Source organism: Helianthus annuus, chromosome 16, assembly GCF_002127325.2.
Source record: "Helianthus annuus cultivar XRQ/B chromosome 16, HanXRQr2.0-SUNRISE, whole genome shotgun sequence".
Taxonomy (NCBI): domain Eukaryota; kingdom Viridiplantae; phylum Streptophyta; class Magnoliopsida; order Asterales; family Asteraceae; genus Helianthus; species Helianthus annuus.
The window spans coordinates 53,716,999-53,741,012 of NC_035448.2; the positions used below are offsets into that span (position 1 = coordinate 53,716,999).

The following is a 24,014-nucleotide window of genomic DNA, read 5'->3' on the forward strand; positions in this document are numbered from 1 at the left end:
CCAATCTAAGAAGATTATACCTTGGTGATAGATTATAAATATTTCTACAATTACATCAATATGAGGGAAACAAAAAGCGAAACACGAAACACCAAGAGAGACTTTAATATTCAACAACTAAACAAATAACAACACCAAATGTTTCTAACTTAAACACAAATTGGATAACGATCCATAATTTACATATCCCGTGCCTCGACCATATCCGGTTCGTACGTAATCGTACTCAACTCCGTAGACTTCAAAATATTAACTGAAATAACAAATAAAATATAACTTTTATTAAACTACATGAGCCATTAGATCTAACTAATTATTAGAATGTTCATGTGTAAAGCATAACATACTATCTGGTAGATGAACCAACTTGAGACGTGATACATATATGATGGACCTTTGTTGCACGGCTCGAATGGAACGTATCACATCGGAAGGCTTCAGGGCAGACAAAAACAATTGTATTGTGTGACCACTGTATATTACGATTTTGGGTTAAAGTTCTTCTAATAATAATATTTTCTTACATATAACGTAAATATTATGTTTGTAATATGTTAATAATAAATAATAACGTACGTCTTATCTTGAAGAGAAAGTTCAAAACAACATCGATCACGTTTGCCTTCTATTATTCTCCCAACCACATCTAAAACCAAATCAGTTAAATCGTATAGACCATATGTAAAGTTTTATATATTTAATAAAAATTATAGATAGAGAATTAATATGTACCAACAATATCCATTTGAGGTCTCCTGTCATGCTTCAATTCTATAATGGAAGGGACCAATGGATATAAAGAAGCACCCCTTGGAATCGTAAGCGTAAGTGAAGAAAGCTTTGTATATTCGTTGATGACAATTTTCTTCTCGGACCAAACTAACACGTAATTCTGGTACTTTGGGCACTCAAGATAGTTGAGATTCTCAATTTGGAAATGATTCAACGAAAAAAAACCACCCATCAATGACGCGTCATTATATTTGTGTATCAAATTTTGTGGGACGAACGCAACAATTTTTTGTCTCTAAAATGAAAAGAAATTTAGTGGTGGAAAAACGCTTATATAACACAAAGTAAATTAAAATAATGTTCTTACGTGTTGATCAAGAAATATAACCACTAATCTCTTTCCATCGACGTCATGCCAAATAAACTCCACCTTAACAAAGATTATATTATACCATGCTCTATCATTTGTCAATGATGAAAATTCTTCAACGGAAAAATGATCAGACATATCCTATTAAGTGTTCAATATTAGTTAACTAAAAAAATAAAAACTCCAGAAATAAAATTTAAACTAAAACATGATTAAAATTAAACAGCAACAAATTTAAATTTAAACTAATACATAATTAAAAGTTACATAATTAAGATTCAAACTAATTCGAGAAAAAAAAAACTACAGTCATCATAAAAGTTGTTCTAAGGTTCCCAAACCATTTTTTCATCCAATGGTGGTTCGTAAACCGCCCCAGGGTCAGTTTCGTACCCTTCAGCCCAGGTCGGTAGTTCTTGTGTTTGACTGTAGTTTTCCACATAAGGGGGGTTTGAAGGTGGAGGATGCATAGGAAGTATAGGAGTGTTTGCCACCGGACGATGATGCCCCTCCTCAATTTGTAGTCCACCAAATTGTAGTTGAGCGAATGTATAGTCATACGCCCAATTCAACTCTTCATCCGTCCAACCAAATGGATCATCGTGTTCAAGGTTTGTCACCGGATGAGGGTTTGACACCGGAGGTGGGTTTGACACCGGAGGTGGGTTTGACACCGGAGGTGGGTTTGACACCAGAGTTGGGTTTGTTGATCCTTGTGGTTCAATAGGAATTGGATAACCACCACCCATACCTCTCAATTGATATTTGTTTGGAGTGATTTATAAACTGAAAAATACAATTTTGATTGTATATAAAGATCAATTTTAAAGCAAATAAAAATAGTTTGATTAAAAGGCGTTTCCTTTTTACTACAGGAAGTGGCTGAGCTTGTACACAGGACACATTTACTCTGTTTAATTGGACGGGGACGATTGATTGATAGTGTTTGAGTTCTTAAGTGTTTGACCATAAAAAAAATTCAATATCAGTCAGTAAATCAAATCTGAGAGTTCATAATGCCCACCTAACTGAGCATGCTATTGATTCAATATGTTAAGCAATATAAGAATTCATAATGGCGACTCTTGTATGTATTTCGCAAAAAAAAAGTATACCCACCGTAACACCAACATATGTATACTTGTATATAAATATGTTGAAAAGTATACACACCATAACATCATTTCAGTTTTTAGTTTATCTCCAGTCACGGACATTTGTATGACAGCTCATATGTGTTGTAATCCTCCGGCTATACTTAAGTTAAAAGGCGTTTCCTTTTTACTACAGGAAGTGGCTGAGCTTGTACATAGGACACATTTACTCTGTTTTAATTGGACGGGGACGATTGATTGATAGTGCTTGTGATGATCCTTTAATTTAGGTTATTTTCTTAATCATTACTTATGTTATATATATATAGAAAAGAACAATATATATATGTATATATTAAATAAAAGATTTAACTGACTGTATAAAACGATTTAAAACGATTTAACTTTAGAAACAAATTAACAACTCAACAAAACACAAAGAAATTAGAACAAGAAATTAAAAACCTAAACGTTTAATGTGTCAAGTCCATTACAAAAAAACGTGTCAAATCTTTTTTCCATACTTTACACATACTTCACTTAGGTGAGTTGGTGACATTCTTTTTCAAAGATATTTTCATACAAGGAAAAGAACAATAACATATAACAACTAAAATAAATATTTTAACTTAATTATATGTATATGAAAGGTATGATTAATTGGTCGGGTAGATTAATAGCGGTGTATTAATGTTGTTATTTTTGTGACTATATGCATCGTTTGTGTGATTGTGTTTATCATGCAACTAAATAATGTAGTCACTGGTGTGGAGCTGGTTGCCAAAAAAACTCCAGTCACGCACATTTGTATGACAGCTCAGCCCATCAATAGACAACAACCTTCTTTGATCCCTACCAACACATGATGTTCATTATTTCAGAAGTTGTGATTAGCGACTATAATTACATAAATAATTTGTGGTTTTAAATTTATTTTATGAAAATATTAGTGAGATAAATCATGTTCCAGCCCACTTAAACTTTTCATTGTTGCAAACTATGTGTGTGTTGGAAGGGGGTTGTATAACCTATTCCAGGCTATACAGTGTGGACAGTTAAATCCTTTTAATTGAACCCAAAAAAGAACGAACACTAATATATTTGATATACCTGAATTATTCTTTTTTATCAAAGAACGAACACTAATATATTTAATAAAAGAACGAACACTAATATATTTGATATACCAGAAGAGGGTGATTTTGCAATATGCATACCATAAACAGCAAACAGCAAATATGATAAATAAAGAAAAATATGAAACAGCAAACAGCAAATATGAAAGAAAGAAAAATAAAACCAACACATGAGTCACTGGTACATATCAACAGCCCAAAAAACAAAGAGGCAGTTAAGCAATACAGATCAAAAAACCAAGAAATTTGGAAGAACTTACAATAATGCAAGAGGCAGATGTAAAAAGCCAACAAAAAATGTGAAACCTTGATGTGAGAGCCGAGGAACAACGCAAGATCCAGATGCAAAGAGTCAATATATTCTGAAATCGAAGTAAAATAGAAGTTGTTAGGTTGATGTTTTGAAGGTTTAATTGATGCAAGACTTAAAAGTAGGATTTAGTTCAACTGAGATAAACTTACAATGTGAAAGTTTAATTCGTCTGAGTTGAGTGATTGTATAGTGTTGAGCTTGATGAAGTATTTATAGAGACTGAAGCAAGCATGCTCTCTTTCACAAAACAGTAAAATGTTGCTTTACAGCTGTAGATGTAAAAGCAGTAGTCAGTTGAGTGTAGTTGAGGGTTTGTGTACTTATAGACACTGAACCAAGCAAGAGACAACAGTAAAATCTTGGATACTGATATGAGTTGGTTGTTGAAAAGGTTGACATGTAAAGAAGTGGTAAGTAGTAAAAAAACAAAAAGGACAAAAGTCAAAGAAAAGCTACTGACATGACTTGCTTTTTGAATTGTTTTGGATTATAAGTTGAAGTTGGATTCTAACTAAACACACTTCACATCCAATACAAATATAACACACATAAGAAACCAAAACAGACCATCATGCTTCATGGTTAAAATAGAATAACAAAGTTAGTTTCTTTAAATACAAAAAAGACCATTATAAAGCACACAAACTATATAGCTTTTAACCTAGATTCTTATTTCAAAATTCGAAACAACAGTAAAACAAAGCCAGTTGAATTTTTATAGTATTTCAAATCTGCATAATCAAAACATAAAAACACATATAACTAATTATATCTCCACACACAAAATCTTTAATTTTTCCCCTAAATCCCCTAAAGAATCAAGCTTAAAAATACAAATATAACACACATAAGAAACCAAAACAGACCATCATGCTTCATGGTTAAAATAGAATAACAAAGTTAGTTTCTTTAAATACAAAAAAGACCATTATAAAGCACACAAATTATATAGACTACCAAAGTAATTGGATCAAACCAATCCTAAAAAAACAAAGTAACAGCAAACAGGTCAAACACTTACAAACGGGTCGATCCAATTCCGACTATGTTTATATCTAACGGGTCAAACAATAAATTAGCTAAAAAAATGTGGCAAGCAAGTCAAATAGGTCGACAGCCGTGCAAAGTGTACTTTTAGTACATAAAATTTTTGTTGTTGAAAAGGTTGACATGTAAAGAAGTGGTAAGTAGTAAAAAAAACAAAAAGGACAAAAGTCAAAGAAAAGCTACTGACATGACTTGCTTTTTGAATTGTCTTTGGATTATAAGTTGAAGTTGGATTCTAACTAAACACACTTCACATCCAATACAAATATAACACACATAAGAAACCAAAACAGACCATCATGCTTCATGGTTAAAATAGAATAACAAAGTTAGTTTCTTTAAATACAAAAAAGACCATTATAAAGCACACAAACTATATAGCTTTTAACCTAGATTCTTATTTCAAAATTCGAAACAACAGTAAAACAAAGCCAGTTGAATTTTTATAATATTTCAAATCTGCATAATCAAAACATAAAAACACATATAACTAATTATATCTCCACACACAAAATCTTTAATTTTTCCCCTAAATCCCCTAAAGAATCAAGCTTAAAAATACAAATATAACACACATAAGAAACCAAAACAGACCATCATGCTTCATGGTTAAAATAGAATAACAAAGTTAGTTTCTTTAAATACAAAAAAGACCATTATAAAGCACACAAATTATATAGACTACCAAAGTAATTGGATCAAACCAATCCTAAAAAAACAAAGTAACAGCAAACAGGTCAAACACTTACAAACGGGTCGATCCAATTCCGACTATGTTTATATCTAACGGGTCAAACAATAAATTAGCTAAAAAATGTGGCAAGCAAGTCAAATAGGTCGACAGCCGTGCAAAGTGTACTTTTAGTACATAAAATTTTTGAATCAGTTTATTCAAAGTAGTATATTATAATAATGATACAAAATCTGTGCTTATATTGGACACCCTAATTATTTATCAAAACCATTCGAAACGTGTTTTGGGTCGACCTGCCCGTAGTTTTGGCCCGTTACACAGCCCGCCTAACCGGCCAAGCACCTAGCATGAAGCAATGAGAAAAAGAGCAAAAATCATACCTACTCCCATTGATGTGGGAAAGTTGTTCACCACAAGCAACTTGAAAAGATAGATTGAAATTACTACCTGCAGGAGAAGGGGCAAGAAACAAAAAGCTCATGAACAAATAAATACGTTATACGATGACAACAGGAAAGATGCATTAAATATTAAGTAAATAAAATCGGTAAATACCTTAAAAAACAAACTCCAGTCGCTTCCTTCTGCCAAGATTCTAGCTACATTACCTACTTCATTCCTTATTCAATTGAGCCGCACCATGTTCGACGGTTGAAGCGTGTTAAGCAAACTTCAACCTACAAACCGTAGAGCTGCACAATATGTAACACCTGGGGAAAATCCGCAACAATCTTGAATTGTCACTTCACTCTCTCGTACCTATTTGCTAAATTTCGGGACGAAATTTCTTTCAAGTTGGGGATGATGTGACAACCCGACTTCTTGAGGTTAGTATTATTCTATTCCCCGACTCCCGTGTTGTATTTACATATCCTAGATCCTTGTGTTAGTGGGTATATGTGCAAACTTGTATTTGTTTATGGGTAACGTATTGGAATATTTGAGTCATACTAAGACATCTTTCAACCCAAGATCATTCGACCGAAGGATCCTGGAACCGAAAGATCCAACCTTCGAAGGTTCCAACCTTCGAGGGATCACGAAGCATAGGAACCAACTTTCGATAACCTTCGATCCGAAAGTTCATCTTTCGAAGATCCTTCGAGCCAAGGTCCAGTCTTTCGACTAAAGGCCTTAACCTTCGGCCCAGGCCCAAAACCTTACGTATATTAAACGACAGTTACGTAGTAATGCACAGAACCAATCGAAATTCCAAACCCTAGTTCCCTCTTGTGTGACGGCAGCAGATTTCAGAATCCCTTTTCCTCTTTCGATACATTGATAATCTCGGTTAGTCTTGTATCTACTAATCGTTGTGTTTATGAAGTTTACGTTAAACGATTATGTTGTCTTGAATTGTTAGTTGGGGTAATACCATTGATAGTTGAAAGATGATTGTGTTCAATTATGATTGCTTATGACATGATACTAATTAGTCGAGTTGGTGTATGATGATTTCTTGTTATCTTGAGTTGATGATTGACACACAACCGACCGAAGGACATACTTGTTGTTTTGTGTTACATATTAACCGATTAACAAATTCTGATGTGATGAATGTGTATGTGGATTAGGTCGTTAGACATTATGCGTAAAATCTTGGTGACTAGTTAGCATGGATGTTGGGTTCGATTAAGGTCTTGTTTTTGTTAGACGGTATAACATAAACTGCTGGGTTAAACGGGGTAGATCTGGATACATGTTTACGGTGATGCTTGATGCTCAATTAGGGTTTGTGCCGTAACTGTTTGTTGAATGAAAACTGCTGTGATTGAATGATAACCGTAGTATCGAAAGATAACTGTTGATCGAAACATTGTTGATGATCGAAAGATAACTGTGTTAGTCGAAACATATCTGTTGTACTCGAAAGATAGCTGGGTTTGTCGAAAGATAGGTCATGTGTCGAATGATATCTGATATGTCGAATGATGATGTGTCGAAAGATGGTTGTTGTGTAAAACAGAAACATGAACCGAAAGATAATACTTGTGTACACTAGTTTGTGATCAATGTGAAACGATATGTGATGTGCTTGTATACAACTGACTGTTAAATGTAAATATCATAGGGCTTGGTAAATCACCGTGGTTAAACGAATAATTAATTCTACCGAGCAATCCCAGGTGAGTTCACTACATTCGAGCATGCGTCCCAGTGGTTGGGGACAGTCAGTGGGTATCCCATGGGGGGGATAAGTCTTGGGTAAAAACGGGTATATTGGTTAATATTCTCACCTATCATCTTTTGTAAGTCCCTCATCGGGTATTAGTTAGTAGCGCTACTTAGGTTTGGCACCCTCACCCCGTGCCTGTAGAGGACGGAGGTGAACTAATGACCCAGTCTGGCCCAGTACTAGATAGGAGTACGTGGGAAGGGCAGTCCGTGAGCCGTCTGTGTTTGGAAATGAGATATTAACAATATTACTTGCATTTGGGTATTAAACTGTTTTACATACACCGGGTAACAAACGTTTTCTAAAACTGTGAACTCGCCAGCTTTGTCTGATACGTGTGTTACATGCTCGCAGGTCCCTAGGTACTAAGACAGCAGGAACTTGCTGGCTGGAGGACGTGAGTGGTCATGGTTGCTTGCTGGATTTATTATCAGACTTTTTATATTATGTTCGTTTGGGATAACACTTATATTACGTTTCATTAATGCTTCCGCTAAACTTATGGTTTTGAATGATGTATGTTGGGATTTTATTAACTTTAAACAACGAAGTTTTATTGCAAACTTGTGATTCAATGTAATTGGTGGCTCATTGCTAGTCGTCACACGCCTAACAGGGGCACTCCCTAGGTGGTAATTTTGGGGGTGTGACACAATAAGAGTATCACAATTAGTATAATTCATTGAAAATTAAAAACTGAAAACAAATTATGTGTTTGAACTTTAAACAAAGAGATGGGGTCTCACTTGACTGTCAATGTAGCACCGTATATCCTTCCATAGTCCTGTTGTTTTAAACTTCTCCTGAAATGATGTCGAAATTCCCATTTAATACAAAATTCAATGATTTTTAAAACCTTTAAACGTCAAAAACAAAATCAATTACCCCTAAACCATGTGGGGAATCAGATCGAGATGGCTAGTAGTCGAATCAGCAATTGGATCAAACCAATCCTAAAAAAACAAAGTAACAGCAAAACTACTTTTAATTAGAGAGATTCAAATTTAAATCATATTAAGCGATGACTATTTGGTATGTGCATGCACTCACCATAACTCCCATGTTGAGGCTGTCCGCCAGCCGATTCCTGTATGGTTCCTTCGCCGGTGAGCTTGCAATCGGATTCTCCTTACAAACAAAACCATAATTCAGTAACCGATTAGATCAAACAAAAAGCCCTAATTATGAAACAGAAATTACGTTTTCGTATAATTCATTGAAAATTAAAAACTGAAAACAAATTATGTGTTTGAACTTTAAAAAAACAAGTGAGACCCCATCTCTTTGTTTAAAGTTCAAACACATAATTTGTTTTCAGTTTTTAATTTTCAATGAATTATACGAAAACGTAATTTCTGTTTCATAATTAGGGCTTTTTGTTTGATCTAATCGGTTACTGAATTATGGTTTTGTTTGTAAGGAGAATCCGATTGCAAGCTCACCGGCGAAGGAACCATACAGGAATCGGCTGGCGGACAGCCTCAACATGGGAGTTATGGTGAGTGCATGCACATACCAAATAGTCATCGCTTAATATGATTTAAATTTGAATCTCTCTAATTAAAAGTAGTTTTGCTGTTACTTTGTTTTTTTAGGATTGGTTTGATCCAATTGCTGATTCGACTACTAGCCATCTCGATCTGATTCCCCACATGGTTTAGGGGTAATTGATTTTGTTTTTGACGTTTAAAGGTTTTAAAAATCATTGAATTTTGTATTAAATGGGAATTTCGACATCATTTCAGGAGAAGTTTAAAACAACAGGACTATGGAAGGATATACGGTGCTACATTGACAGTCAAGTGAGACCCCATCTCTTTGTTTAAAGTTCAAACACATAATTTGTTTTCAGTTTTTAATTTTCAATGAATTATACGAAAACGTAATTTCTGTTTCATAATTAGGGCTTTTTGTTTGATCTAATCGGTTACTGAATTATGGTTTTGTTTGTAAGGAGAATCCGATTGCAAGCTCACCGGCGAAGGAACCATACAGGAATCGGCTGGCGGACAACCTCAACATGGGAGTTATGGTGAGTGCATGCACATACCAAATAGTCATCGCTTAATATGATTTAAATTTGAATCTCTCTAATTAAAAGTAGTTTTGCTGTTACTTTGTTTTTTTAGGATTGGTTTGATCCAATTGCTGATTCGACTACTAGCCATCTCGATCTGATTCCCCACATGGTTTAGGGGTAATTGATTTTGTTTTTGACGTTTAAAGGTTTTAAAAATCATTGAATTTTGTATTAAATGGGAATTTCGACATCATTTCAGGAGAAGTTTAAAACAACAGGACTATGGAAGGATATACGGTGCTACATTGACAGTCAAGTGAGACCCCATCTCTTTGTTTAAAGTTCAAACACATAATTTGTTTTCAGTTTTTAATTTTCAATGAATTATACTAATTGTGATACTCTTATTGTGCAGCTCTACGGTTTGTAGGTTGAAGTTTGCTTAACACGCTTCAACCGTCGAACATGGTGCGGCTCAATTGAATAAGGAATGAAGTAGGTAATGTAGCTAGAATCTTGGCAGAAGGAAGCGACTGGAGTTTGTTTTTTAAGGTATTTACCGATTTTATTTACTTAATATTTAATGCATCTTTCCTGTTGTCATCGTATAACGTATTTATTTGTTCATGAGCTTTTTGTTTCTTGCCCCTTCTCCTGCAGGTAGTAATTTCAATCTATCTTTTCAAGTTGCTTGTGGTGAACAACTTTCCCACATCAATGGGAGTAGGTATGATTTTTGCTCTTTTTCTCATTGCTTCATGCTAGGTGCTTGGCCGGTTAGGCGGGCTGTGTAACGGGCCAAAACTACGGGCAGGTCGACCCAAAACACGTTTCGAATGGTTTTGATAAATAATTAGGGTGTCCAATATAAGCACAGATTTTGTATCATTATTATAATATACTACTTTGAATAAACTGATTCAAAAATTTTATGTACTAAAAGTACACTTTGCACGGCTGTCGACCTATTTGACTTGCTTGCCACATTTTTTTAGCTAATTTATTGTTTGACCCGTTAGATATAAACATAGTCGGAATTGGATCGACCCGTTTGTAAGTGTTTGACCTGTTTGCTGTTACTTTGTTTTTTTAGGATTGGTTTGATCCAATTACTTTGGTAGTCTATATAATTTGTGTGCTTTATAATGGTCTTTTTTGTATTTAAAGAAACTAACTTTGTTATTCTATTTTAACCATGAAGCATGATGGTCTGTTTTGGTTTCTTATGTGTGTTATATTTGTATTTTTAAGCTTGATTCTTTAGGGGATTTAGGGGAAAAATTAAAGATTTTGTGTGTGGAGATATAATTAGTTATATGTGTTTTTATGTTTTGATTATGCAGATTTGAAATATTATAAAAATTCAACTGGCTTTGTTTTACTGTTGTTTCGAATTTTGAAATAAGAATCTAGGTTAAAAGCTATATAGTTTGTGTGCTTTATAATGGTCTTTTTTGTATTTAAAGAAACTAACTTTGTTATTCTATTTTAACCATGAAGCATGATGGTCTGTTTTGGTTTCTTATGTGTGTTATATTTGTATTGGATGTGAAGTGTGTTTAGTTAGAATCCAACTTCAACTTATAATCCAAAGACAATTCAAAAAGCAAGTCATGTCAGTAGCTTTTCTTTGACTTTTGTCCTTTTTTTTTACTACTTACCACTTCTTTACATGTCAACCTTTTCAACAACAAAAATTTTATGTACTAAAAGTACACTTTGCACGGCTGTCGACCTATTTGACTTGCTTGCCACATTTTTTTAGCTAATTTATTGTTTGACCCGTTAGATATAAACATAGTCGGAATTGGATCGACCCGTTTGTAAGTGTTTGACCTGTTTGCTGTTACTTTGTTTTTTTAGGATTGGTTTGATCCAATTACTTTGGTAGTCTATATAATTTGTGTGCTTTATAATGGTCTTTTTTGTATTTAAAGAAACTAACTTTGTTATTCTATTTTAACCATGAAGCATGATGGTCTGTTTTGGTTTCTTATGTGTGTTATATTTGTATTTTTAAGCTTGATTCTTTAGGGGATTTAGGGGAAAAATTAAAGATTTTGTGTGTGGAGATATAATTAGTTATATGTGTTTTTATGTTTTGATTATGCAGATTTGAAATATTATAAAAATTCAACTGGCTTTGTTTTACTGTTGTTTCGAATTTTGAAATAAGAATCTAGGTTAAAAGCTATATAGTTTGTGTGCTTTATAATGGTCTTTTTTGTATTTAAAGAAACTAACTTTGTTATTCTATTTTAACCATGAAGCATGATGGTCTGTTTTGGTTTCTTATGTGTGTTATATTTGTATTGGATGTGAAGTGTGTTTAGTTAGAATCCAACTTCAACTTATAATCCAAAACAATTCAAAAAGCAAGTCATGTCAGTAGCTTTTCTTTGACTTTTGTCCTTTTTGTTTTTTTACTACTTACCACTTCTTTACATGTCAACCTTTTCAACAACCAAGTCATATCAGTATCCAAGATTTTACTGTTGTCTCTTGCTTGGTTCAGTGTCTATAAGTACACAAACCCTCAACTACACTCAACTGACTACTGCTTTTACATCTACAGCTGTAAAGCAACATTTTACTGTTTTGTGAAAGAGAGCATGCTTGCTTCAGTCTCTATAAATACTTCATCAAGCTCAACACTATACAATCACTCAACTCAGACGAATTAAACTTTCACATTGTAAGTTTATCTCAGTTGAACTAAATCCTACTTTTAAGTCTTGCATCAATTAAACCTTCAAAACATCAACCTAACAACTTCTATTTTACTTCGATTTCAGAATATATTGACTCTTTGCATCTGGATCTTGCGTTGTTCCTCGGCTCTCACATCAAGGTTTCACATTTTTTGTTGGCTTTTTACATCTGCCTCTTGCATTATTGTAAGTTCTTCCAAATTTCTTGGTTTTTTGATCTGTATTGTTTAACTGCCTCTTTGTTTTTTGGGCTGTTGATATGTACCAGTGACTCATGTGTTGGTTTTATTTTTCTTTCTTTCATATTTGCTGTTTGCTGTTTCATATTTTTCTTTATTTATCATATTTGCTGTTTGCTGTTTATGGTATGCATATTGCAAAATCACCCTCTTCTGGTATATCAAATATATTAGTGTTCGTTCTTTTATTAAATATATTAGTGTTCGTTCTTTGATAAAAAAGAATAATTCAGGTATATCAAATATATTAGTGTTCGTTCTTTTTTGGGTTCAATTAAAAGGATTTAACTGTCCACACTGTATAGCCTGGAATAGGTTATACAACCCCCTTCCAACACACACATAGTTTGCAACAATGAAAAGTTTAAGTGGGCTGGAACATGATTTATCTCACTAATATTTTCATAAAATAAATTTAAAACCACAAATTATTTATGTAATTATAGTCGCTAATCACAACTTCTGAAATAATGAACATCATGTGTTGGTAGGGATCAAAGAAGGCTGTTGTCTATTGATGGGCTGAGCTGTCATACAAATGTGCGTGACTGGAGTTTTTTTGGCAACCAGCTCCACACCAGTGACTACATTATTTAGTTGCATGATAAACACAATCACACAAACGATGCATATAGTCACAAAAATAACAACATTAATACACCGCTATTAATCTACCCGACCAATTAATCATACCTTTCATATACATATAATTAAGTTAAAATATTTATTTTAGTTGTTATATGTTATTGTTCTTTTCCTTGTATGAAAATATCTTTGAAAAAGAATGTCACCAACTCACCTAAGTGAAGTATGTGTAAAGTATGGAAAAAAGATTTGACACGTTTTTTTGTAATGGACTTGACACATTAAACGTTTAGGTTTTTAATTTCTTGTTCTAATTTCTTTGTGTTTTGTTGAGTTGTTAATTTGTTTCTAAAGTTAAATCGTTTTAAATCGTTTTATACAGTCAGTTAAATCTTTTATTTAATATATACATATATATATTGTTCTTTTCTATATATATATAACATAAGTAATGATTAAGAAAATAACCTGAATTAAAGGATCATCACAAGCACTATCAATCAATCGTCCCCGTCCAATTAAAACAGAGTAAATGTGTCCTATGTACAAGCTCAGCCACTTCCTGTAGTAAAAAGGAAATGCCTTTTAACTTAAGTATAGCCGGAGGATTACAACACATATGAGCTGTCATACAAATGTCCGTGACTGGAGATAAACTAAAAACTGAAATGATGTTATGGTGTGTATACTTTTCAACATATTTATATACAAGTATACATATGTTGGTGTTACGGTGGGTATACTTTTTTTTGCGAAATACATACAAGAGTCGCCATTATGAATTCTTATATTGCTTAACATATTGAATCAATAGCATGCTCAGTTAGGTGGGCATTATGAACTCTCAGATTTGATTTACTGACTGATATTGAATTTTTTTTATGGTCAAACACTTAAGAACTCAAACACTATCAATCAATCGTCCCCGTCCAATTAAACAGAGTAAATGTGTCCTGTGTACAAGCTCAGCCACTTCCTGTAGTAAAAAGGAAACGCCTTTTAATCAAACTATTTTTATTTGCTTTAAAATTGATCTTTATATACAATCAAAATTGTATTTTTCAGTTTATAAATCACTCCAAACAAATATCAATTGAGAGGTATGGGTGGTGGTTATCCAATTCCTATTGAACCACAAGGATCAACAAACCCAACTCTGGTGTCAAACCCACCTCCGGTGTCAAACCCACCTCCGGTGTCAAACCCTCATCCGGTGACAAACCTTGAACACGATGATCCATTTGGTTGGACGGATGAAGAGTTGAATTGGGCGTATGACTATACATTCGCTCAACTACAATTTGGTGGACTACAAATTGAGGAGGGGCATCATCGTCCGGTGGCAAACACTCCTATACTTCCTATGCATCCTCCACCTTCAAACCCCCCTTATGTGGAAAACTACAGTCAAACACAAGAACTACCGACCTGGGCTGAAGGGTACGAAACTGACCCTGGGGCGGTTTACGAACCACCATTGGATGAAAAAATGGTTTGGGAACCTTAGAACAACTTTTATGATGACTGTAGTTTTTTTTTTCTCGAATTAGTTTGAATCTTAATTATGTAACTTTTAATTATGTATTAGTTTAAATTTAAATTTGTTGCTGTTTAATTTTAATCATGTTTTAGTTTAAATTTTATTTCTGGAGTTTTTATTTTTTTAGTTAACTAATATTGAACACTTAATAGGATATGTCTGATCATTTTTCCGTTGAAGAATTTTCATCATTGACAAATGATAGAGCATGGTATAATATAATCTTTGTTAAGGTGGAGTTTATTTGGCATGACGTCGATGGAAAGAGATTAGTGGTTATATTTCTTGATCAACACGTAAGAACATTATTTTAATTTACTTTGTGTTATATAAGCGTTTTTCCACCACTAAATTTCTTTTCATTTTAGAGACAAAAAATTGTTGCGTTCGTCCCACAAAATTTGATACACAAATATAATGACGCGTCATTGATGGGTGGTTTTTTTTCGTTGAATCATTTCCAAATTGAGAATCTCAACTATCTTGAGTGCCCAAAGTACCAGAATTACGTGTTAGTTTGGTCCGAGAAGAAAATTGTCATCAACGAATATACAAAGCTTTCTTCACTTACGCTTACGATTCCAAGGGGTGCTTCTTTATATCCATTGGTCCCTTCCATTATAGAATTGAAGCATGACAGGAGACCTCAAATGGATATTGTTGGTACATATTAATTCTCTATCTATAATTTTTATTAAATATATAAAACTTTACATATGGTCTATACGATTTAACTGATTTGGTTTTAGATGTGGTTGGGAGAATAATAGAAGGCAAACGTGATCGATGTTGTTTTGAACTTTCTCTTCAAGATAAGACGTACGTTATTATTTATTATTAACATATTACAAACATAATATTTACGTTATATGTAAGAAAATATTATTATTAGAAGAACTTTAACCCAAAATCGTAATATACAGTGGTCACACAATACAATTGTTTTTGTCTGCCCTGAAGCCTTCCGATGTGATACGTTCCATTCGAGCCGTGCAACAAAGGTCCATCATATATGTATCACGTCTCAAGTTGGTTCATCTACCAGATAGTATGTTATGCTTTACACATGAACATTCTAATAATTAGTTAGATCTAATGGCTCATGTAGTTTAATAAAAGTTATATTTTATTTGTTATTTCAGTTAATATTTTGAAGTCTACGGAGTTGAGTACGATTACGTACGAACCGGATATGGTCGAGGCACGGGATATGTAAATTATGGATCGTTATCCAATTTGTGTTTAAGTTAGAAACATTTGGTGTTGTTATTTGTTTAGTTGTTGAATATTAAAGTCTCTCTTGGTGTTTCGTGTTTTGCTTTTTGTTTCCCTCATATTGATGTAATTGTAGAAATATTTATAATCTATCACCAAGGTATAATCTTCTTAGATTGGACAACTAAATAATCATTATCTGTATTAAACGAAGGTATAACCATGGCTGACCTTCCTACTCATACAATCGTGTTTGAGATATTAACGAGGCTGCCAGCAAAGGATGTAGGTCGTTCTAAGAGTGTATGTAAGCAATGGTATGCGTTATTGTCAACACAAGATTTCGTAAAGATACATTGTTCTCGCTCAGTAGTTTCATCTAACCAGAGAGTTCTACTAATTGACGACCTAACGTGTTCTGTTCGTCCAATCATCTCTAATAACAATGACTATGGTCCAAGCTCAATAGTTACATTTCCATTCCATCACCAAAATAATGATGTCTCAATACTTTCACATTTGAACGGATTGTTGTGTGTTTGCTTGAATGATACATACGAGCTGCTTCTTTGGAATCCAACAACTACTGCTTTCAAGCGTTTGTCAACCCCTAATTCTCATGGATTCTATATAAATAACCTTGATGCCATTGGTTTGTACGTTGACGCTGACGATGATTACAAGGTCTTGCATATAAAGCGTAGGAGTGGTGTACTTGGTGTCTATGTTTATTCTAGGGAAGTAGACTCTTGGAGAAATATTCCTTTCATAACAAGACAAGAGTACCTAAGCCCTCATTTCAATTGGTCAGCTGGCACATTTTGTGGTGGTACTCTATATTTCACTGTTTGCGAATGTTGGATTGGAGGTACGAATGTGGTGATTTGTTTTGATGTTAATTCGGAGCAGTTCAAGGAGATAAGCTTTCCACCCGTTCCTTCTAATGGAATGGTTCAAGGTGTTTTGGTTAATGTAAAAAATGTGCTTCACATGTTTGCTAGCACTGGCATGTTTGAGATGACGCATGACCTATGGACACTACAAGGGGATTACTGGATTAAGGTCTTATCATGTCCTCCGATCCCCCCGATATCATTGTCATTGTGGTGCGATATAACACATTATGTGACAAATGGTAATTGGTTTGTGATGACTAAATTAGGGAAGTTGTTTACAATTGAAATGGATATGAAGCCCTTCGAATGTTTTTATCCCGTTTCTTGGTTTCGAGGTTTTAAGGGTGCGGTGTTTGTGCAGACCATTGTTTCACCAAGTATTTAGATTGGCTTTCACTTAATGTTATCATTATGTATGTCAATGTTTTAAGGATTTGTGTTTTTTTTTCTCTAAGTCATGATATTCCGTTTAAGTCATGTATTTTAATGTTATCATTATGTATTTCAATGTTATCCTTCGGTTTGTTTTTCTCTAAGTTATGTGTTGGAATGTTGTTATGATTTGAGAATTTCATCATCTATGATAACTCTCTTTTATTTAATTTGCAAGGTATTTGTCATTTTTTCAATTTACAATGACTAATGGACTCTCAAACCCTCGAAATCATGCTTCTAGCTCGAGTGCATCTACTAAAGCTGAAAAACGAAAAGAGTATCAAAAAAGATGTCACACCCCCAAAATCCACCTGCGGATGACACCCGCTTCGAGGGCGTGACTGACCAGGATCCAGCCACCAATTATACCGAGCATTTAAGAAATATTTAATATCCGTAGTAATTAGCAATATCAGAGTTTAGGTTCGGTAATTAGTTTAACAAAACAGCGGAAGCATAAACCAAAATAGTTTTAAAGACAGTTCGTTGTTCAAAACAGTTATCCCAACACACGGGTTTGACGGACACTACACATCCCCAAGCAGCAGCTCCTGAATCATTGGTTACCTGCAAAGCATGCAGTAAGGGGTCAACAATAATGCTGAGTGAGTTCACTAGTTGTCCAGTTTTAATTACCAAAAACTTGTTTCACCGGTTAATTTATCCGTTTATACATGCCCTGGGGAGCTACCCCAAAAGTTAGCGACTAAACTGTTTTTCCAATACCGAACACTAGGTAACCGTTGCGTATCCGCAGGATGCCCCGATGTCAATGTTCTATCATCATTGACGGATTTCTGAGTACATTAGTTCACGACCGTCCCAAACCAGGGCACGGTGTGAGGCTGGTAAACACCTAAATAGCGCTATCAACTAATAACCCGCTCGCCTAACCCGGCGACTAATCGGTATTTGTAGTAGGGACTTGAGTGATAGAGTTTCGTTTAGTGCCGTTAGTTGCAATCCGTATAAACAGTAATTAACCAAAAGGTTTCCCAATACCCGGGAAGGAAAAGTAAGTTTTGTTCCCAATAACTAGGGAAAGTATGTAAATGGTATCCCCTTTTACCAGGGGATAGGGTTGCTAGTCTCGTGTCCCAAACCACCGGGACGCATGCTTTTAAGTTGTGAACTCACCTTGGGTTGCTCGGTAGGTTTAGGTTACTCGGTCAAACACGCTGGTCACCATGTCCTAACATGGTTACCGGTATAGGTCAGATACAAGTATTCACGTAAAACACATACTGGCACGTAACATGCATACAAGTAAACAGTCATGGGGTTATTGGGCCGGCCTAAACAATTAAGCAGTCAACAGTAACACATAACCCAGTCAACAGATAGCCCATAACACATAATGGCCCAATAACCAAAGTGGACAGCCCACTCGCAACCAGCTGGTCTCGAGTCGCAACCAGGTGGTTTCGGCTTGTCACGTTATGGTTGCGAGTCGTAACCGTGTGGTCTCGAGTCATCATGCTGTGGTTGCGAGTCGTAAGCTGTCCCTTTCACGTACACGTGATGATGCAGATCTAACAGTCCAATATGTACTATGCAATCAGACCCAGATTAGGAAACAGCCAATAAGGTTCCACTAACATTTTTCCTAAACTGACCAGCAATGAAAATAGATCAAACTTTGCCATTTTTACATCTTCAAGTCATATTCAAACAAGTTCATCTTATGTTCATCATTTTCTAGGGTTTTCATATCAACATAATCATATATTTATGAACCAAAATCACATGTTTTAGCAAGATCAACATGCAAAACATACATTATATATCCGAATCTTAAGTTTAACATCATTATTTGCAAGGAATAAAGAAGCATAGTATGGTTAGTCATAATCATTCTTGAACTACCATTTGTTAGTCATTTAAACATGTTATCAAGCTTTGTTCACAAGGGTTTTCACATATAGTCAAGTTCCACAAATCATCCTAAAAATTATACAAAAACTACTACCCAAGCATTTCTAGTTCATATAACAAACATAAATCTCATGCACATAGTAACAACACTAACCGGTTGTGAAGAAGGAGGATGAGCCGAAAGAAAGGAAGAAAATGAGAGAAGGTGAAGTGTCCGAGTTAGTGGTCTTGACCGAGTCCTTGTCCGGGATCCTTGCTTGAACCGAAAATTGAAAGGGATTGGGGTGTGTTGTTGAGGGTTTCTAGTTGAGAGAAAAATAGTAGAAGTGTGTTTGTGTGTTGTGTATGAAATGAGGGAAAGTGGGGAAAGATGGGGTATATATACCAAGGGATGTTTCGGGTTGGGCTTGGGGTTTCGGCCCAAACCGGTTACGGCCCAAAGGCCTACTCGCAACCGCCCGGTTGCGAGTCATGGTCACAAATCACTCGAGACCTCATGGTCTCGAGTCGGGTTCCTTGTTCTCGGGTTGGGTTCTCGGCTCACATATAACACATACATATATACATACCAATGCACACATAACAAAGCACATATCACATAAAGATTCACGTTATCATTAAGTTTAGTCAGTCACTAGTCACATAATGTACAAACAAGGTACATCACGACACAACGAAAAGTTCTAGTTTTCGGGTTGTCACATCATCCCCAAGTTGAAAGAAATTTCGTCCCGAAATTTGATGGCACTCACTGAGGAAGCTAGTCAAGTTGTAAGGTTTTCCCGGTTATCCTGGGGTGTCACATCCACCCCCCGTTGATCTGGAATTTCGTCCCGAAATTCCGTAGCTTCAGCCTCAGTAGCGTTTGTACTGTTCTCAAACAGTTGGGGATATTTTTGTTTCATCCGATCTTCGCGCTCCCAGGTGAACTCTGGGCCGCGACGTGAGTTACAACGGACTCGAACAAGAGGTATTCTAGTGCTCTTGAGGACCTTAACATCCCGGTCCGTGATTTCGACAGGTTCTTCGACGAATTTCAACTGTTCGTCGATCGTGAGTTCCTTCAGAGGAACTACGTGCGTCTCATCTGACAGACACTTCTTCAGATTCGACACATGGAAAACGTGGTGAACTGCACCGAGTTCTGCTGGTAAGTTCAGTCTGTAGGCCACCTTGCCTATTTTCTCAAGGATTTCGAAAGGTCCAACGTACCGTGGGTTGAGTTTGTCTCGTTTACCAACACGAACCACACCCTTCCAGGGTGAAACTTTGAGTGATACCCGCTCCCCAACCTGGAGCTCAAGTGGTTTCCTGCCCTTATCGGCGTAGGCCTTCTGACGGTCACGAGCGGCCGCCATGCGTTGTCGTATTTGAGCAATCCGCTCAGTAGTGTCTACCACATGTTCTGGACCAGTGATTTGACTATCCCCCACCTCTGCCCAACAAAGAGGTGACCGGCATTTACGTCCGTACAATGCCTCAAACGGAGCAGCTTTAATGCTGGTGTGGTAGCTGTTATTATACGAGAATTCCACGAGTGGCAGATGCCTTTCCCGGCTGTTGCCAAAGTCGTTTACACAAGCGCGAAGCATGTCTTCTAATGTTTGAATAGCGCGTTCGGATTGCCTGTCCGTCTGTGGGTGATATGCTGTGCTCATAACTAAACGTGAGCCAAAAGACTTGTGCATTGCTTGTCACAGTTCCGAAGTAAAACGTGCATCTCGATCAGAGATGATAGAGGTGGGCACCCCGTGCCTCGAAACCACTTCCTTGAGGTATATCTTCGCCAGAGTGGAGAATTTATCTGTTGTCTTCGATTGCCAAGAAGTGTGCGGATTTCGTGAGTCGATCCACGATCACCCAGATAGTGTCGTTTCCGCGCTGTGATCTAGGTAGGCCAGTAACGAAATCCATGGAAATTTACTCCCATTTCCATTGTGGTATCTCTGGTTGTTGGAGTAGGCCTGAGGGTTTCTGATATTCCGTCTTGACTCGCGCACAAGTCAAACACTTGCTGACGTAAGTTGCTATGTGGGCCTTCATGCTAGGCCACCAATACGTAGTCTTAATATCGTGGTACATCTTGTCCGAACCAGGGTGTACTGAGTAGCGAGATTTGTGCGCTTCATTCATCGCAAGTTCTCGTAAGTCGCCATAGAGTGGGACCCAAATGCGTCCTGTTACATAATAAGCACCGTCTTCCTTCTGTTCTAAGCGTTGCCTTGACCCGCATAGGGCTTCAGCTCTAACGTTCTCTGGTTTCAGTGCTTCTATCTGAGCAGCTCGTATTTGCGAAGGTAGACTAGAATGGATCGTGAGTTATAAAGCTCTTACGCGCTTAGGCGTAGTGTCCTTCCGACTGAGGGCGTCTGCCACTACATTGGCCTTGCCCGGGTGATACCTGATAGAGCACTCGTAATCATTCAGCAGTTCGCCTCATCGTCGCTGTCGCATATTCAGTTCCTTCTGCTTGAATATGTGTTCTAAACTTCTGTGGTCGGTGTAGGTGGCGCACTTGGTTCCGTATAGGTAATGCCGTCATAGCTTAAGTGCGAAGATCACTGCTCCCAGTTCCAAATCAAGCGTTGTGTAGTTCCTTTCGTGCGTCCTAAGTTGTCGAGAGGCGTAAGCAATAACCTTCTCGCGTTGCATCCATGTGCAACTGGGATCCTGATTCGAAGCATCATGGTATACCGCTAGATCACCCGTACCCTAGGGTGAAGATGATGCTCAGTGCATTACAAAGTTGGGATTCGAAAGCTGAAAAGACGTCCTCCTGTTTTGGTCTTTCACGAACACAACACCCTGCTGTGCCAACGAGACTTAAGCTGTGCGACCTTCGAAAATCTTGTGATTAAGCTGCGTTAGTATCTAGTGGGACCAAGAAACTCCTGTATCCTCGAAGGGATCTTTGATGTTGATCAGTTCCTAACAAAATGGATCTTAGCGAGATCCATGTGTATTCCCACTTCGTTGTTTGATAAAAGAAAATGTGTACTTCCCGAATCCTGAAGTCATACTTAGGTAGACTTCGCACGTAGACGCTCCTCCCCTAGAAGCTCTACAATGGAATACAAGTGTTGTTCAAGGTGCCCCTTTCTCCTAGAAGTGATTCAAAACGTACTAGATAAACACAGTTGCAGTGTGATCCATAAAGCAGCTGGTGGGTTGTTCACCCCAAAAGGTCATGGAATGATTCATCCGGTGTTTCCTGGAAATGGCCTTATTGCGTTCGCTATGCCGTTTTAGGAACATCCTCCATTTGGACTTCCATCTGATGTTAGTTCGTTCGCTACTCAATCTTTACATAGGAGCATGACCCATGTAACTGGTCAACAGGTTGTCAATACAGGATCGAGACAAACGGTTATGGGCTGTCACCTTGATGAGTTCTTAATAGTCAGTATACACACGAAAAGGCCCATCTTCCCTAGGATAAGTGGGGCTCCCCCAAAGCGAAGAACTAGACCCTACAAAACTCCTGCCCAACGGTTCCTATAGTTGCTTTGATAGATCTTGCGACCTTCCTGGCGCAAAATGGTAAAAGTACAAGTAATCAGGGCTGCCTCAGACGTGAGATCAAACTGAGATTCCGCCTAACAAATTTTCGGAAGAAAAACTGAATGTTCCTCGGATAGCACGCCGAGAGAAACAACGAACAACTGGTGGATCCTCGATCCACTTTTCCTTAGCCTTAACATCCGTAGCGGTTGCTAACACAGCGGAGTAATCCCTCTGTAGACACTTCTGGCCTTCACAGCTGAAATGGCGCTAACTATTGAACTACTCTGATGCTTTAGAACAAATGCCGATTCTCCACACAAAGTTTTCTCCTCACTGGGTATATTCGCGTGATTCCTGGGTAACCAATTCTCACTAACTACTGCGTTGTAACCATCGAGTGGGGTAGAAGGAAGGTCGACATCGGACACTCGTCCCACAAGGTCGTGTTTACATCCTAACGAACTTTTGAGATTCTATTTGACTTGCCATCAGTCGATTCCACATCTGGTTCGGTTTCAAGAAGTATCAGGGTCAAGCAGAATAGAGATGAAGCAAACAACTACCCATACAAGCTACCATGTTGGTACTATGCCTGGCGTCGCCTGCGCCAATCCTAAATGCCCTTCCACGAGCATCATTTCCAATGTTGTTGTTACGGTTGCGAGGATTCCCATTACTATCATCATTCCCCTGGTTGTTGACCTTGATGTTGTCGCGACTGTTGTTTCTGATGTCGTTGCTTGAAATGGTGCGCTACGATCCTTCACTGACAAGTCCATCTTGTCGCGTTTCCGTGCCGCGTCCCAAGGTGTACTTATTGAGCTGGCCGTTACGCATTTCCGCACCATTGTCGATTGTCATCGCTTATGGCCCGACTGATTCGTAAGAGCTGGCTCCTATGAGCCGCTGACTAGGGTTAAGGGTTCGATTGGAGTCAATTCGCTGATGCTCGTTGTCGGTGACTAGGGTCGTTCAAATGCTGAAGCCAGTAAGGTACTACGTCTACCCTCTTGACTGAGTACTACACGGTATGTTGAGATAGTGTTGCAGAAGTGATCGCACTTCGGGATTTAAGACGTCAACACGTTACGTTCCAGCAAGTGAAGAAAGGTGAGAAGGATATAGACCAATCATTGTCGTTTCAACACCCATCCCGGGGATGCTCGTACAAGCACCTAATGTTCTACACAGTTCGCTAGGCGTTCATATGGGTGTTCAGGTAATACTCGATAGCATCGAGGTTCGAAAGGGGTGCAGTGAGAAGTGAAAAGATCGTGTTCGAGTAGGAGACAATCACTGCTACGGTTCCTATGGACTGTTGTGTTTCTCATCATACAGATAACGAAACGGAACCCCTTTTTCACTTGTTAAGCCTCACTGGGACTTACATCCACCCCACTATATTATTATGTGTGCACCCACAATAATATTG

The 24,014-nt window shown here is 37.0% G+C and overlaps 3 protein-coding genes and 3 long non-coding RNA genes across 6 annotated transcripts; 4 read left to right on the top strand and 2 right to left on the bottom strand.

Annotated features, from left to right (window-relative positions):
- Window positions 1-101: 101 nt before the first annotated feature.
- Window positions 102-1,246, bottom strand: LOC110918389. Its single transcript, XM_035985750.1, has 4 exons — window positions 1,100-1,246; window positions 733-1,027; window positions 577-646; window positions 102-472 (listed from the first exon to the last, which is right to left on the bottom strand). Exons 1-4 carry the CDS (start codon window positions 1,238-1,240, stop codon window positions 310-312), a joined length of 669 nt encoding a protein of 222 aa, XP_035841643.1. The 5' UTR covers window positions 1,241-1,246; the 3' UTR covers window positions 102-309.
- Window positions 1,247-6,028: 4,782 nt separating this feature from the next.
- LOC110917632 lies at window positions 6,029-8,762 on the bottom strand. Its single transcript, XR_002580725.2, has 4 exons — window positions 8,613-8,762; window positions 8,448-8,515; window positions 8,309-8,365; window positions 6,029-6,078 (listed from the first exon to the last, which is right to left on the bottom strand). It is a non-coding gene; the product is annotated as an uncharacterized LOC110917632 (long non-coding RNA).
- A 148-nt stretch (window positions 8,763-8,910) lies between these two features.
- Window positions 8,911-9,366, top strand: LOC110920477. Its single transcript, XR_002581707.2, has 3 exons — window positions 8,911-9,060; window positions 9,158-9,225; window positions 9,308-9,366. It is a non-coding gene; the product is annotated as an uncharacterized LOC110920477 (long non-coding RNA).
- Window positions 9,367-9,575: 209 nt separating this feature from the next.
- Window positions 9,576-10,047, top strand: LOC110917896. The gene is made up of 4 exons (XR_002580927.2): window positions 9,576-9,594; window positions 9,692-9,759; window positions 9,842-9,898; window positions 9,998-10,047. It is a non-coding gene; the product is annotated as an uncharacterized LOC110917896 (long non-coding RNA).
- A 4,759-nt stretch (window positions 10,048-14,806) lies between these two features.
- On the top strand, window positions 14,807-15,991 carry LOC110918378. The gene is made up of 4 exons (XM_035985749.1): window positions 14,807-14,953; window positions 15,026-15,320; window positions 15,407-15,476; window positions 15,581-15,991. The coding sequence occupies exons 1-4, from the start codon at window positions 14,813-14,815 to the stop codon at window positions 15,741-15,743; spliced, it is 669 nt and encodes a 222-aa protein (XP_035841642.1). The 5' UTR covers window positions 14,807-14,812; the 3' UTR covers window positions 15,744-15,991.
- A 103-nt stretch (window positions 15,992-16,094) lies between these two features.
- LOC110919177 (F-box/kelch-repeat protein At3g06240) lies at window positions 16,095-17,153 on the top strand. The gene has a single exon (XM_022163454.1). It carries the CDS (start codon window positions 16,095-16,097, stop codon window positions 17,151-17,153), a length of 1,059 nt encoding a protein of 352 aa, XP_022019146.1.
- The last annotated feature ends 6,861 nt before the right edge of the window (window positions 17,154-24,014 follow it).